The sequence below is a fragment of the Bubalus bubalis genome, chromosome 4 (genome assembly GCF_019923935.1).
Source record: "Bubalus bubalis isolate 160015118507 breed Murrah chromosome 4, NDDB_SH_1, whole genome shotgun sequence".
Taxonomy (NCBI): Eukaryota; Metazoa; Chordata; class Mammalia; order Artiodactyla; family Bovidae; genus Bubalus; species Bubalus bubalis.
In genome coordinates, this window is record NC_059160.1 from 49,368,479 (window position 1) to 49,385,646 (window position 17,168).

General features: G+C 44.0%; 1 protein-coding gene across 2 annotated transcripts in view; it reads right to left on the reverse strand.

Moving 5' to 3' along the window:
• Positions 1 to 17,168, reverse strand: part of BTBD11 (BTB domain containing 11) — a 326,170-nt gene that overhangs the window by 113,035 nt on the left and 195,967 nt on the right. For both annotated transcript variants that reach the window (XM_044941391.1, XM_006069563.3), the window contains exon 3: positions 4,677 to 4,881. In XM_044941391.1, coding sequence (XP_044797326.1) covers positions 4,677 to 4,881 — 205 coding nt within the window. The remainder of the gene's footprint in view (positions 1 to 4,676; positions 4,882 to 17,168) is intronic.

Below are 17,168 nucleotides of genomic sequence, written 5' to 3' on the forward strand. Positions count from 1 at the left end.
AAACAGTAGTAGCCACACATGACACCTACCCTCAGAACTGAGGTGTTTGCATTTATCATTACTGTTTGGGAAATACATATAGCTTAATCATAATCTTACAAAATTTATCTGAGGTTTTTTTTAACATAAAGTGAGAGATTTCAGAAGCTCAAAAAATAGTAGCCCAAGTTCTGGAACAACTTAAACTACAGAGATTTTATGCTGGCACTGAGCTTCTTCAAAACCCCACAATGAAAAATGAAACTATTCAAAACAAATGTAGCAACTCGAAAGCTATGCCCACATGAAAGAGGAAAATGGTATACGGAGACCTAGTTCCAGATACTCCAGCCAAGAAAGGCTCTTCTGACAAGCAGAGATGGTTTGAGGCACAGAACAATCTTTATTTCAGTCAACAATTATGTCTCAGACTTTCTGTTGGGCATGGATGAAAAGCGCACAATATTCAGCTCCTGTTCTTGAAGAGTCTGTGATAAACATATAAGCACTGTAACCTTACTTGACTTTGCCAGCATAGATAATGAAAGCAATGTTGTTTGATTTGGGGGAAAAGGAGACAGGAAGAAAGATAAAAAAACAGCTCCAAATTAGGATGCTCCCTCCCACTGGAAACGTCTTGTTAGTAAGTTTTGGTATGAAGTGGCTGTAAACGTTTTACTGGAAACAGAGCCCTCTCTCCTCTAAAGCCCTTCCCTGCGTGTTTTCAGATGCTAGTAAATACCAAGCTCTATTCTAGCTCAGAATGGGAAGAAACAGCTTTTTGTCTAGAAGGAATCATACACAGGCTTCTTTAGGGACAACAACAATAGCATTTTAGAGCCAAAAAATAAAAAGATGTATATCAGCTACTCTCACAGGATAAGGGGAGCTCTCCTCCTACTAAGCATGGCACTGGATGTCTTAGCTACAATATCTCATTTATGGCTTACACCAGTCCCAAGAGGCTGGTCATATTCTCATTTTACAGTGGAAGAGAAGAGTTTCAATAGGGGTGAGATGACTTGTTCAAGGTCCCAGAACTGGAAGAAGCAGAGCCGGGATCTGATTCCAAAAGTTGTTCTGACTCCCAAATCCATATACTTTCCCGAAGACCAAAGTGAACAGAACTCAAAAAATGGTAAGTTCTTTCTGTTTTGTGTCGTCCCCTGAAAGTTCAACCAAGGAGGAATGGAAATATTGACATAAATAACTCTGACAAACTATAGAACATGTTCTCTTTACTGGGCTCTCCCTCACAGCTCATTCCTCTTTAAAACTTGTTCCAGAAAGTTTGCAACCCTTAGATGGTCTCCCTAGACTAATGGTCACTTCAACTACACTCTGAATTCTGAAAACAGATTCCAGAAGGAAAGATGGAAACTACATAACAGAAAATACAATGGGAGCCACGCAATGCTTGGGGAGTTGGGGACAGGGATAGGTCACACGATGAGATATGTATTTTAGAGTTTCAGTTTGGTGGCCGTGAGGATGGAGCTGGTCAGAGAATATTAAGCTTCACACCCAGGGAGACCATTTAGAAATGAAATGCAGTGTCAGGTGTGACTTAGCGACTGAACAACAACGGCAGCAGTAAAGGGAACGAGGGGCTGGGCCATGCAGTGTGGCAGCAATCTGGGGAGGAAGGGTTAGAATAGCAGTCCCCAACCTTTTTGGAACCAGGGACTGGTTTCATGGAAGACGAGTTTTCCACAGACCAAGGGTGGGGGATGGTTTCAGGACGATTCTTGTAAGGAGTGTGCACCCTAGGTCCCTCACATGCACAGTTCACAGTGGGGTTTGTGCTCCTGTGAGAATCTACTGTGCTGCTCACCTGACAAGAGGTGGAGCTCAGGCAGTAACATGAGCAATGAGGATATCCATCTGAGTAAATACAGATGACACTTCGTTCGCTTATCCACCGCTCACCTCTTGCTGTACAACCCAGTTTCTAAAAGGCCATGAATGTGGGAGGGGGGGCAGGGTTGGGGACCCCTGGACTAGAGGAATGGGAGATGGCACAGATATTGCCTCAGTAAGATCTACTGACTAGCTGTCTATAGGAAGGAGGGAAGGAAAGGAAGGAGTGTGGGGTGAGGCCCGGTTTTCTGATTGGTTTGACCAGGTTGATGGCGATGCCATTCTTGGAGACTGGGGAGAAAGGAGGAACAGTCGGTTTGAGGGGTAAAATGTTGGCCTTAGTTTTGAGGTGGTTGTGAACACTCCTGATGGAAATGTTCCATAGGCAGCTGGATCAATGGATTTGTCCATTCTTTCACCCACAAATAATTATCGACTTTGTGATATATACCAGGTGTTGAATTTGGCATTAGGTACGGAGCGACAACCAAAACAGATGTGTTCTGTGTCCTCACAAAGCTCACAGGCAACACACACACACACACACACACACTTGCTGTGTTGGGCAGAAAAGAATAAGGTATCCTGAGAAGATCCAGCCTGAGAGTGTGAGACTTGACAGTGAAACTGGAAGGCTGAGTTGCATAAGGTTCTGGCGCTCAGCGGTGGTGAGGTCTAACTGGAGATGCGAGGGGGTCATCTACAAAGAGGCAGGAATTGAAGGGTGTGGGGAGGAGATGAATCAGAGGAACTACCCCATTCTACAAGCTTTTGGGTGGGGCTGAAGAACTAGATACCCCAAAGCTGAGACCAGTGGCTTCCATCCTCCCAGCCATCATGATTCATACTCAGAACACAAAGTCTTGGTGTGTCTGACTGAGGTTGTTTTCTGCCTGGCGACCATGTGCACGTTGCCACCTCTCCACTTTGGGTATGTTTGGCACATGAAAATATACACAGGGCACCACTGATTTGGCCTGGATACTGGCAGACGTGACTAATCCCCTGATTAAGTTAATTCCAGACTGGCTTGAAATAGTGATGCTAACTTGGGATTCTTAAAAAAAAAAAAAAAAAAAAAAGAGGCAATTTCTGTCTCACCCATGCTCCATCCTCTTCTTTAACTGAAAGCCAAGAGACATGGTTTAGGAGCCCAATTAAATCCAATCCATTCTGGCAGAATTAGAGCATCCAATGAACATTTCAAAACCACTTGGAATCATTTAATAGAGAAAAAGTGCATTGAGCCCAAACTGGGAGCTGTTCAGCTATGTGTGGTAAGATTTCCAATAACATTTATAAAAGGGAATGTTTATTAAGCATTTACTACATGCTGGGCACTGTTCAATGCATTCAGTCTTCAAACAGCCCTATGAAGGATTTATTCTTATTTTATAGATGAAGAAACTGAGGCACAGGGAGGTTAAAGGCACTTTTCCAAGATACCCTAGCTTTTAACTGGAAGAGCCTGGATTCGAACCTACAAGTCTGGGTCACAGAGCCAGCTCTTTTAACCACTCAGTAAACAGGGTCATTACTGTAGTAGTTACAGTGAACAAGCCTGTGTATGTCGGAGGATGGGCCTGATTTGTGAGATGCTGGGGGAGATGAGGGGCTTCCTGGGTGGCTCAGTGGGTAAAGAATCTGCCTACAATGCAGGAGACGCAGATAGATGCAGTTTGATCCCCTGGTTGGGAAGATCCCAGGAGGGCATGGCAGCTCTCTTTAGTATTCTTGCCTGAAGAATCCCATGGACAGAAGAGCCTGGTGGGCCACAGTCCACGGTGTCACAAAAAGTCAGACACGAATGAAGCAACTGAGCACCCATGCATAGGGGAGATGAGCTTTGTGGACCTGTCCGCATGGAAAGAGGGGACGCCTCCAGGCAGCCTTCTGGACTGATGGCAGTTTGGATGCCTTGCCTCTGACAGGGTGAAATCATCCTCAGAAAATCCTGGGGTTTTCCAGGCAGAAGGGAACCTGGAAACCACTTAGTGTTGCTGCTGGTTTATGGACGAGGAGGTTGAGGCACAGGGGAGTAGATGGATGGTGCTGAGGAGCAGCAGAAGCTGGGTCAGAGGGAGCTTCCTCTTCCAGGAAGCCCTCCCTTCCTTCTCTGCCATGAGGACTCTGCCTCATGGAACCTGCTATGCTGTCCCCCATGCACCCGAGAAGCCCACTTCTGGGTGAGCAGGTGTTACAGTTTCCCCCTGAAGTGCCCAGGACAGCCAGGATGAAATGAAGACAGACATCTCCCACCCATAGGGCTGGCATCCCCCAAAGCTGCCTTCACAAGGAAGCCCACTGGCACTGCAGAAACCCTCATCTCTCCGGAATTTGAAGACCCACTCTTCTGACCCAGGCCACTTTTATCCCAAATTGGACCAGCCCTATGAAAACGCATTTCAAAGATCCCACTCAGGTCTCAGGGCTTCCCAGGTGGTGCTAGTGGTAAAGAACCCGCCTACCATTGCAGGAGACATAAGAGATGTTGGTTCAATCCCTGAGTCAGGAAGATGCCCTGGAGGAAGGCATGGCAATCCACTCCAGTATTTTTGTCTGGAGAATCCCCACGGACAGAGGAGCCTGGTGGGCTACAGTCCATAGGGTCACAAAGAGTTAGATGTGACTGAAGCGACTTAGCACGCCCCAAAGTCTCAGATACTCCTCAGGGCACAAGATTCAACCTCCAGTGAGTTTCTGGAAACTGGGCAGCTCTGGCCCCTCCCCTGCCCTACCCTTGCACCACCTCAGAGGCAATACCCACCCACCACAAAGTGGTGTCGACCCGAAGGGAGCTTCTCTCTCTGGCCATCCAAAGCCAACACATGTCTTACCTTTCCACCTGGAGGTTGACTTTGGAGGGCTCCACGTTGGGATTTTCCCATTCCATCTGCGGGCAGTGCATGAAATAGCAAAGGGTATACAGGGCCTCGGGCTCCCAGTAGAGCGCCCCCTGCTTGTGGTGCAGGGGGGTGCCGTTGCCATGGTGCTTGGCATTGAGCGGCTGCAGGTGATGCATTGCTCGGGACACCAGGTCACCTGTGGACAGAAGTAAGATTTCAGATCCTTCAAGCAGCCAAGACTCACAGAGAAGAGCTGCAGAGATTCTCGAGATTCCCTCATTCAATGGAAATGGTCTCATCAGGCAGAGAGGGAAGCGTTTGTTCATTCACCACATGTCCATGTGGTGGACTTATCACATGGACACCACTGTCCATGACTTATCAGGTTTGGGGTGCTGCTTCAAGCACAGCGGGCTGCTACGGTAACCCCAGTCCTGCTCTTTGGAACCCACAATTTCTAACAAGGCACAGAAAGCCCTTTGTACGTGTCTACTTCCAGCCTTCTTCATCTGGGACACACCCCTCTGTCGCATCCTCTGCTGTAACCAGTACTGCCTCCCTTGCAATCACAAGAATGGACTATACTGTGTCTTTCCTCTGAGCCTGGGCATAAACTGTTATTCCCTCTATCTAGAACATTCTCTCTCTCCTCTTTTCCAGGCTAACTCCTGCTGATCATCCAGGTGTCGGCTTATATATTATATTCCAGGACACCATTCTGGAATTTCCCCCACTCCCCTGTGTCAGATGCCACACTGTACTTTCTTTGTTACAGCACTTAGTACACTGCGACACAGTATTCTTTTTGTCCATCATTCCAAACGACAGCAACTCGGCCTGAAATGACACCTATTTGTGACAGCACAGTTAGAGCATTTTAACATTGAATTCTCATAACACCCTATGAAGCAGGCACCTGTATAAACCCATTTTACAGATGAGGACACAGAGGCCCAAAGAGGTGAAATAACTTCTCAGCTGGGCAGAGCCACGAACAGCAGAAGGAGGATTTGAACCCCAGCACTCTGGCTCCAGAGTCTATGCACTTAACCATGCTCCTTGAGGGGCATGTTTTACTATTCTCAGCGCTGGCAAGCTCTGAGAACACTCTGGCCTTTCTCATGCTTTCTTAGAAGAAAACTAGCTTTCTCCTTCATCAAACCAGACCTGCATGTTCCCAGGTTGGCTGTGGAGAGAAAATCTTCTTACGGGAGACTGGTTGGGCCTGAAGCTCTGACTTTCCTTGACTAAGACTGTGTTTCTCAAATGTGGTTTGCTTGTAAGCAACCTTCAGGAATGTAGTTGTATCCAAGCACCACCTGTATCATTATTTACTTAATCTTCGATGGACTCATTTTATTTTTTAAATACATATATCTAAAAAAGAAACATTATGTCACTGCCATAAATGGGAAATCAGTATCCCTTGCTGTAAACAGAAGGTCATTGTGAAAGTTAATTCAATAAAAAGAGTGCAATTAATTTATACCTGAATTCTGGTTCTGTTTTCTTTTGTTACAAAGGGCAAGTGAAAGAGTTGTTAGGGGCACATATCAAGTGGAGCCTTTCCTCTGAAAGCAATTAGAATGGAAATAGAATTGAAAAGATCACTCCCATGACCAGTGTTATCTAAGGCACTGCCCCTGTCCCTCTGGAAATCATCTCTTGCACAGTGGGAGGTGTTGCACACCTGGTGAGATGTTCCTCGAAGATATTCGTGATGGTGAATTTGTGTGTCAGCTGGGCTAGGCTATGGTGCCTGGTTGTCAGTCTAAATGTTGCTGTGATGCTATTTTTTTTTTTTTTAAGTTTTTTAAACTTATTTAAATATATATTTAAAATTTTTTCGATATTGTGTTGGTTTCTGCCATGCAGCAATGCAAATCAGCTGTAATTATACATATATCCCCTCCCTCACAACCCTCCCTCCTCTCCCCCAATCCTGTCCCTCCAGGTCATCATCACAGAGAGCCAGAATGGGCTCTCTCGGGCTACATAGCAAATTCTCACCAGCCATTCCTCTTACACTTGTTAGTGTATGTATGTTGCTGCCACCTCCTCCATTCATCCCACTCTCTCCCTCCCACACTGTGCCTACAAGTCCATTGTCTACACTTGCATCTCCATTTTTCCCCTGCAAATAGGTTCATTAATATCCTTTTTCTAGATTACATATATATGCTTTAATAGACTATATTTGTTTTTCTCTTTCTGACTTACTTGTGAAGCTATTTTTTACATATGATTAATATTTATATCAGTATATTGTGAGTAAAGCAGATTACCCTCCAGAATGTGGGTGGGCCTCATCCAATCAGTTGAAGGAAAAAAATAGAGGAGAAAAGAGAGAGGCCCTTGAATAAGAAGGCATTCTGTCTTCAGACTCATGACTGAAACATTAACTCCTTCTAGAATTTAGCCCTCCCTCTCCAACCTAGCTCCCTGTGGGGGTCAGGGACTGCCTCCCCCATTCCCAACCCCTCATTACACAGCTGAAACCAAGCCTGCAGAGCCCACCAGTTCTCTGCCATCCAGCTGTACATTTTCATAAGACACTTGTACCTAAAATCCAAACAACTCAGTGAAAGGCAGGAGTTTCTCCTCTACAGGCCCAATGCCTACCTTCTAGGTTCCCATTTCTTGTCTGAGGGAGGGGCTACTTCCTCAAAAGGAGATTGACAAGAGGGCTATTCATCCCCTTTGTGGGAGCCGGCCTATGGAGGTGAGGTCTCAGCTGAGGGTGAAAACGGCAAATATTCCCCTTTCTCTTCCACGTCCATGGCAGACATGCTTAACCGATCACAGAACTCCTATCCACTGAGTGGAGATGCAGCCTTAAAGTCCTTCTTGAGACAAAAGTCCAAGTGGTCACTATTTACTCTGATCGTCAAAGGAAAGAAAACTCCATATCCTAAAGCCAGAGTCCTAAGGTGTCATCAAGACAACCTAACCAGAGTACAATCCACTAAGCTTAATATCTGGACAATGATGCAGGGGTTAAACAGACAGTAGTGAGGGGTTAAACTTCCCTACACCCCTCTGCCTTCTACTAAGCCTTAACCTAGAGTCTGACCCTCCTTCTCTCCATTTCCCACAGCAGGAGAATATATGCAAGAAACTCAAAAAAGAATCAGAGAAGGAAATTCTCTTTTAGGGGTAGGTGGGCGGGAAAGATCTTAAGAGGACCTGTAGATGGAAGCTGTGGCGTCCCATGATTCTATGTGAGCAACAGTCCAGCTGTTGTTCACTGAGCATCTACTCTGTGCCAGGCACTGTGAAAAAGCACCTCACATGCATTGTCTCTAGGACTCACAAGGCTCTATAGGGTACTAGACCATTCAGGTATGAGCTAAATCAAATCCCTTATGATTATACAGTGAAAGTGACAAGTAGATTTAAGGGAACAGATTTGACAGACAGAGAGCCTTAAGAACTATGGATGGAGGTTCACGACATTGTACAAAAGGCAGTGATCAAGACCATCCCCAAGAAAAACAAATGCAAAAAGGCAAAATGGTTGTCTGAGGAGGGCTTACAAATAGCTATGAAAAGAAGAGACACAAAAGGCAAAGGAGAAAAGGAAAGATATACCCATTTGAATGCAGAGTTCCAAACAACAGCAAGGAGAGATAAGAAAGCTTTCCTCAGGGATCAATGCAAAGAAATAGAGGAAAACAATAGAATGGGAAAGACTAGAGATCTCTTCAAGAAGATTAGAGATACCAAGGGAACATTTCATGCTAAGATGGGCTCAATAAAGGACAGAAATGGTATGGACCTAACAGAAGCAGAAGATATTAAGAAGAGGTGGCAAGAATACACAGAAGAACTATACAAAAAAGATCTTCATGACCCAAATAACCACGATGGTGTCATCACTCACCTAGAGCCACACATCCTGGAATGCGAAGTCAAATGGGCCTTAGGAAGCATCACTAAGAACAAAGCTAGTGGAGGTGATAGAATTCCAGTTGAGCTATTTCAAATCCTAAAAGATGATGCTGTGAAAGTGCTGCACTCAATATGCCAGCAAATTTGGAAAACTCAGCAGTGTTCACAGGAATGGAAAAGGTCAGTTTTCATTCCAATCCCAAAGAAAGACATTGCCAAAGAATGTTCAAACTAGTGCATAATTGCACTCATCTCACATGCTAGCAAAGTAATGCTCAAAATTCTCCAAGCCAGGCTTCAACAGTACATGAACCATGAACTTCCAGATGTTCAAGCTGGATTTAGAAAAAGCAGAGGAACCAGAGATCAAATTGCCAACATCCATTGGATCATCCAAAAGGCAAGAGAGTTCAAGAAAAACATCTACTTCTGCTTTATTGACTACGCCAAAGCCTTTGACTGTGTGGATCACAACAAACTGTGGAAAATTCTTCAAGAGATGGGATTACCAGACCACCTGACCTGCCTCCTGAGAAATCTGTATGCAGGTCAGGAAGCAACAGTTAGAACTGGATATGGAACAACAGACTGGTTCCAAACTGGGAAAGGAGTATGTCATGGCTGTATATTGTCACCCTGCTTATGTAACTTATATGCAGAGTACATCAAGAGAAATGCTGGGCTGGAAGAAGCACAAACTGGAATCAAGATTGCTAGGAGAAATATCAATAACCTCAGATATGCAGATGACACCACCCTTATGGCAGAAAGCAAAGAAGAACTAAAGAGCTTCTTGATGAAAGTGAAAGAGGAGAGTGAAAAAGTTGGCTTAAAACTCAACATTCAGAAAACTAAGATCATGGCATCTGGTCCCATCACTTCATGGCAAATAGATTGGGAAACAGTGGAAACAGTAACAGACTTAATTTTGGGGGGCTCCAAAATCACTGCAGATGGTGACTGCAGGCATGGAATTAAAAGACACCTGTTCCCTGGAAGAAAAGCTATGACCAACTTAGACAGCATATTAAAAAGCAGAGGCATTACTTTGCCAACAAAGGTCCATCTAGTGAAAGCTATGGTTTTTCCGGTAGTCATGTATGGATGTGAGAGTTGGACTATAAAGAAAGCTGAGCGCTGAAGAATTGATGTTTTTGAACTGTGGTGTTGGAGAAGACTCTTGAGAGTCCCTTGCGCTGCAAGGAGATCGAACCAGTCCATTCTAAAGGAAATCAGTGAATATTCACTGGAAGGACTGATGTTGAAGCTGAAACTCCAATACTTTGGCCACATGATGCAAAGAATGGACTCATTTGAAAAGACCCTGATGCTGGGAAAGATTAAAGGCAGGAGGAGAAGGGGGCGACAGAGGATGAGATGGTTGGATGGCATCACCGACTCAATGGACATGAGGTTGAGTAAACTCTGAGAATTGGTGATGGGCAGGGAGACCTGACGTGTTGCAGTCCATGGGGTCTCAAAGAGTCAGACACGACTGAGCAACTGAACTGTACTACATTATTTTAGCTTTACAGCAGTGATCCGCAAGCGGGGTGATTTTGCCTCCCAGGGGATACTTGGTAATATCTGGAGACATTTCTTGTGTCACATCCCAGGGACTGTTACTGTACCTAGTGGGTAGAGGCTCGAGATGTTGCTAAACATCCTACAATATACAAATCAGTCCCCATAAGAAAGAGTTTTGCCCAGAAGTCAATAATGCCCAGGTTGAGAAATTCTGTTTTACAGTAAGGAAACCAAGGCTCGAGGTCACAAGGCAGAGAAGATTGTAAACTTGGGTCTGCCTGATTCTAATGTCTGTGCTCGTCACCCTACCCTGACCTAAGTCCTTTTTACAGAGACAGCACACTGCAGCCGTGGCCAGCTCCAAGTCCATGATGGGGCAATTTGGCATTGTGTAGCCAAGGTGTTAACAAATGCTCCTTTCCTTTGATTCAGTAATTCCATTTCTGGGACTCTGTCCCAAGGTTGGAATCCAAAATGCAGCAAAATCTTCATGCACAAGGATTTTTATCCAAAACCTTATTTATAGAATCCAAAATTTGACAAAGAAACAAATGTTTGAAAATCAGAGCATGGTTAAATAAACTCTGGTATGTGATAAAACTCATGCAGTTACTAAAAATGTTTACAGAAAGCCGCAATAAATGAAAAAAAAATCTTTGTGTTAAAATGGTAAGTGGCAAAAAAGTGAAATTCAAAATTGCATACAGTGATCAGGATTATGTTATTAAAAATATGCACTGAGTAAATAACAGGGGGAAAAAAGCAAAATGTTGACCAAGGATTTCTCTGCCTAGAGGGATTGTGGGTGACATTCCCTTCCAACTTTTCTCGTTATTTCTGAATTTTGAATTATGGCATATGCTTCTTGGGTTTATCAGAGTAATAAGCTTAGCGAGGTGGTGTTTACTTTCTAGTACCTCCTATGTAGGGCCAGGTTGGGGCACATTCATCTTTCCCTCTGTCTTTCTTGAAAGCACTCATAAAAAAGCTCAAAATAAGAAAAATCAAAATCGGGTGGAGAAGAGAAAAGGATCCATGTTTTGAGGCCACACGTCACCCCTCCAGGTTCCCAAGACCCTGGGAAGGCTCTGGTTTTGGTTGGACTAACCGTGTCCTCAGAGCATCATTCAGTTCGCCCTGCACTTCTAGGCTCTCCACTTTTTCTCTTGTTGTTTTCTCACCTTATAGGAACCTTCTCTTCATCTTCTCAACGGCTGAAGACTTTCAAGGCTGTGATCAAATGCCACTTCTTCCAGGGAGCCCTCCAGGATGCTCCCATTCAGAATCAATTGCCCTTTACTCTGTGTACCTACAACACCTGATGATAAAGTCTAACATGTTACGTGTTTAATTCAGACATGCTTTAGATGTCCATACATCTGCTTCCCCTATTGACTTTAATGGATAGAGACATGACTCATTCATTGCCCTGTTCCTGGAGGAGCAGTGTGTTTGGTGGTTAGGGACAAGTTTTCTGGAGTCAGACTCTCTGAGTCTGAGTTTCCAACCTGCCAGTGACCAGCTGTATGATCTTGGGTGAGTTAACATCTCTGTATTTGGGGATAATTATGTCCTTTGTGAACTTGTTGTGTGGATTAAACCGCTAACATGTAGAAAGTACCTAGCATTGGTTTCTTCATTTGGAAAATGGAGATAATAATAGTTCCTAATGAAGCAATCATATAAATCACTTAAAGCACTTGAAATAGGGTTGGGCACATTCTAAACGTATAATAAGTATTCAGCATTTATCTTTTACTTTGTATTGTCACTACCATCATCATCTTCATCACCAGCACCATTTTTTCCATCATCTTGGCCACCATTATCATCTTCATCATCATACTATCTACATCACCATCAGTATCATCACTGTCATCAGCCCAGTCTCTGGATCACAGGCCAAAGGATGTCTCTGATGAGGGTTGGTCATGGGAGATGAAATCCGCATGGGGATTCTACAATCACTAGCTCCACTTCAAATCCCACTCTATGTATGTGCTACCTGCTGCTTCCCGGTCAGCTTCATTCATGAACCCAAAGCAACAAACCCACTGTCACTAGCTACACTGAGTTTGGGTGGCTAGAGTTTGGTTCTAGGAACCTACTTGAGAATCTGCTTATAATCAGATTTCCCAAATGTCAGTCATTTGAAAATCAGCATCATGAATTCTCATATATCTGTGCGCCGTAGGTCCAATTTATTTACTTAACATTTTTCTTTAAATTGGCTCCTTCTTTCACACAATACATTCATTGAAAAAGAAAACTTTATATCAGTGCCATAAAAGGAAAACCAATATTTTTCTAGTACCCATAAAAAATTCATGGCAATTAAAAATAGAAAGTGTTTTGTGTATTGCCTGCAATCTCCCTTGCAACCCTTTGGGAAACGGAGCTCTGCCTTCCAGACTCTGGTTATCAGTGCAATTCCCTCTAAGCTGTCTTCCTGCATGCCACTGTGATCACCCTGAGACAAAGGATTGCATATTCCAACATGGGTTCCTTTCCCCAAAACCTGTGCTGTGACAGCACCTTCAATTCCTTCCCTGCTGTTCATCCACAGTCAGCTGCCACTTTCTATGTACGTTTTCAAAACTTCCCACAACCCTGGGGTAGGAGGTATCATCACTCTCTTTTCAGAGATGGTAAAACTGGGAATCAGAGTGATCAAGTTACTTGACCTAGGTCACACAGCACAGATGAGGAAATCAAGGCACTCTCCAGCATCATAAACCATGGTTTAACTTGCCTCCAAAATTTTCCTGGGCTCCAAAATCACTGCAAATGGTGACTGCAGTCATGAAATTAAAAGATGCTTGCTCCTTGCTTCTGAAGAATTGATGCTTTTGAACTGTGGTGTTGAAGAAGATTCTTGAGAGACCCTTGGACTGCAAGGAGATCCAACTAGTCAATCCTAAAGGAAATCAGTCCTGAATATTCATTGGAAGGACTGATGCCGAAGCTGAAACTCCAATACTTTGGCCACCTGATGCGAAGAACTGACTTATTGGAAAAGACCCTGATGCTGGAAGGACTGAAGGCTGGAGGAGAAAGGGACAAGAGGGTGAGATGATTGAATGGGCACCACCAACTCGATGGACATGAGTTTGAGCAAGCTCTGGGAGTTGGTGATGGACAGGGAAGCCTGGCGTGCCGCAGTGGGTTGCAAAGAGTTGGACGTGACTGAGCGACTAAACAAAGACAACTCATTCCCTATTTTATACATGAGAAAATTGAGACACAGAAGGGTTAAGGCCAGTGACACTTTACCATTGAAAAGGGTCACAGGTACATTCTAATGGCTAGAGGCAGCAGGACCTTATGAAAAGACCCCATTTCCCCATTTACATTTGAGAGGCTCCTTGTCCAAGCAGAGGGCTTTTTTATTTTTTCCCCCTGGTGACACTGAGGAGAGACAACCCAGAAACCCTTTTTATGCACAGTTGTAAATTAATGGTCCTGTTTCAAGGAACACATTGAATGGGAACAGCAAGTTCACAGTTTAGTGTAAAAAGAAAACAGAAAGAGGCATTTTTCAATGAAGCCCTCATTTTTTTTCCCTTTAAATAACAGAAAGCAATTACTCTACTTAATGGCTGTCCAATGCAGGTTAATTGGGAGCTTGGGGGCAAGGCAAGGAACATTGGGCAGAAGAGCTGCAACAAGGTCTCAGAGGACACAAATATGGGATGGATGGGACCAAACGAACAGTCGAGTTGATTCAAAAATGAGCACAGCCAGAGCCTCTGCTTTCCCTGGAGGTGGGGTGGACTCGCTTCCGGCAGACCTACTCCTGACCCAGATTAGGTAAGGAGGCCTGATCTGCTCACTGGACTCTAAGTACTGTCTTGCTAATTTCCTGAGGCTCATGGTTAAGAATCACCAGCCTCTGTCAGTTTGGGGATCTTTGTGATTTAGCTTCTCACTCAAATAATGTGAGTGGCTCAGTTCAGCTAGTAAAGAATCTGCCTGCAATGTGGGAGACCTGGGTTCAATCCCTCGGTTAGGAAGATCCCCTGGAGAAGGGAAAGGCTACCCACTCCAGTATTCTGGCCTGGAGAATTCCAAGGACTACAGTCCATGGAGTTGCAAAGACTGAGCGACTTTCACTTTCAAATAATTTGACATACAGAGATTCCAGTTCTAGCCCTCTGAGTTCAAAATTCAGTTCAATAGAACACTAAATATTTGACAAGAATTTCATTGAGTTCCCCTCCCCTGTAGCATTTTCTTCAGCTTTTGTTTCACAGAATAGTTCACTGTGGGTCATTCGTGTATTCATTGGACATTCAACAGGTATTTCCCAAGCTAAGGGCAATGTGTTAGGTGCTTAGAATGCAGAACTCAACTGGACACAGCACAGTTAAGCAGAAAAAGAAAAGATGATTTGAAATGGGACTCTGCCACTTAGTTGTGTGGCTTTCGGCAAAACATTTATCCTTCTAAGTCTTAGTTTTCTTATCTATAAAATGAGAATAATAATACCTTTCATGTGCTTAAAGCATTTGGCACACAGCAGGTGGTCTGGAAATAGTGGATGTATTTTTGCCCCAAGCCATAACACCACCACTATACATCACCACTGATGAAGGCAGTTTGGGGTTTTAATATGATGCCCTGAGGATAGAAGCAGGGTGTATACAGAAGTTTCAGCGGGCAGGGGCAGGGTGAGGGGGGTGGGAGAGTGGGGGTGGGTCTGTCATCTACCTGCTGGTGAAATACTCGGTAACCTTTGTGAATTCTCACATCTCCAATTTAGTTTTGAGGACAGCATTCACAATACCTGGTACAGAGCAAACTGTAGATCCTCAGACCTGGAAGGAACAAAGGTCTGACTAATGTTCTGATATTATAGAGGCAGATACAGTCCACCCATATCATCTAGAAATACCCAGGCTTCCCCCAGAGACAGGGAGTCATGTCTAGTGATGAAAGCTCTGCCTGGAGAACTGGATTCAATTTCAAGTCGTCAACTCACAGGTGTGGCTGATCTTAGACAAGTTATTTATCCCTTCTTACCTTCATTCCCACATCTATGTGGATAATAATGGTTACATCGGAAGTAGCTCATGTAGATTTTTCATAGTTCCCTAGATTAACATCTATTATTGTTGGCTATTAAGAAGGCTATAGTCAGGGGCTCTGCCCTCAACCCCGAGCAGCCTGGTTCAAGAAGAGCAGGGACAGCTGGGAATAAACTCTCTTCATCCCACCATTGCTGGGACAACAGTGGTTTCTGGAATCTGCACAGGCAGAGTAACCTTTGAATATGAAGAACAGCTCTCCATGTACACAGACAGGGCAAGGCTGTATTGATTCAGACCATAGAGCAAGTCAGTCTAAATTACAGTCAGATCAGAAAAGAAGGCAATTTTATTACTTTCCATCGCCGACGTGGCTTATCAACATGCCTCTGCACACACGTTCTACGGGGCTGACTTAATGAACGGAGGGAACCTATTCATAATTAGCAGCACCTATTTGTGTGCCAACAATTCATATGCGAAAGTCAATATTCAACAGCAACGACAGCATTTAATTTACAGAGCAAATTGTCCTTAAAAACAATTTACGTGACAAGCTGCTCCTGTGGACTGCCTGCTTAGGTAAAATGCAGATTTGTTTAGCAAATCCTTTTCTTCAAGAGAAGCGCTGGAACTGAGCGGAGCTCCAGCCCAGGTGCTAGGAGGGGCCTTTAAAATACTTCAGGACATACCTTTGAGACCCCAGAGGAGAATGTGTGGGGGCCTCTTCCAAGGTGGCGCCCATGTAGACATGATCCAACCCTGTAGCCAGAATCGGCCTTTCCAAGGTCATGGGCATGTCTTGGAAATTGGTGGAGTCCCAAACAACACGGCATTTCTTCTTTGAGATGTTTCCCCAAGGGATCTGCTTGGACCAGCTACATCTGAATCTCTGAGGGGGCTGTTAAAATGTAGACCTTTCCTTTTCCCGTTCCAACTGTTGCAGATATCTCAAAATATCATTCACACACATCACCACCTCAAAATAATAGGTCATCAGAGTTGCTGCTAGATCTTGTTTTATAATGTTCTAATAAAAACATATAATGACTATATCACAGTTTAGCTAAGATATATTGATAACTGTCTTTTAATATAATTAGCTTACTTTATAAACTGGTATACTTTATTTAATGCATTTAAAAGTACTGTTCTAAGGCAGGGTCCACAGACTTCATCAGGCTGCCAAAGGGGTCCACAGAATCCTTAAGTTTAAGAACAATCATACAACTGACCAGTGGCTGGAAGACCCTGTAATCAGAGGCATCTCATGACTTTGGGGGTTTGATGGGAATGGAAGCACAATTTCCAAATTCAGGTGCCAAGAAAGTAGCTCTAGTGAACATAAGGAGCCCCTTCAGCTCGAATCAGCAACTGCTTCCCTTTGCAGAGGTGCAAGCCATGTTCTCAAGGTAGATGACTGTCCTGGGTGTACAGGGAATTCTTGGGAAGAGGTACAAGTTGCTTTATGAGTCCTTAAGTCTTTTATAGTTCAGAATCTTCTAGAATTTCACAGTACCTCATACTTTAACATACTCTGGCATTTCTGTGATCATTACTCTAGTTCCATCTGGAGCTAACACACAGCTGTGTCATTTGACAATCAATTGGATCATAAGTAAATACAGTTTTATATTCCTCTGGTTGGCCAGACTCAGCCCAGACCTAAATTAGGAGGTGTAGAAGCACAGCAATCGTTATTCAAACTTGGGACACCATAGCCTTCTCTCTCCACCTTTCTGCCCCTTCTCTCCCTCTCTTCCCATCCCTCTCTTTGTCTCTGTCTCTCCCTTTTTTCATATTTCCCAAGGACTATGTGCCAAGCAGTATTCATGGTGCTGAGGTTACAACAGTGAACAAAACAAATATCTCTTCTCTCTGTGAGAACATATTCTAATAGCAGGAAACAGATAGTTAAAAAAATGAGTCAACTATTGAGGGTGTCTGGGGGAAGGAGGGAGGGGAATGATTGATAATGGCTATCAGGTTTCTTGTTGGGGTGATGAAAATGTCCTAAAATTGATTGTGGTTATGGTTG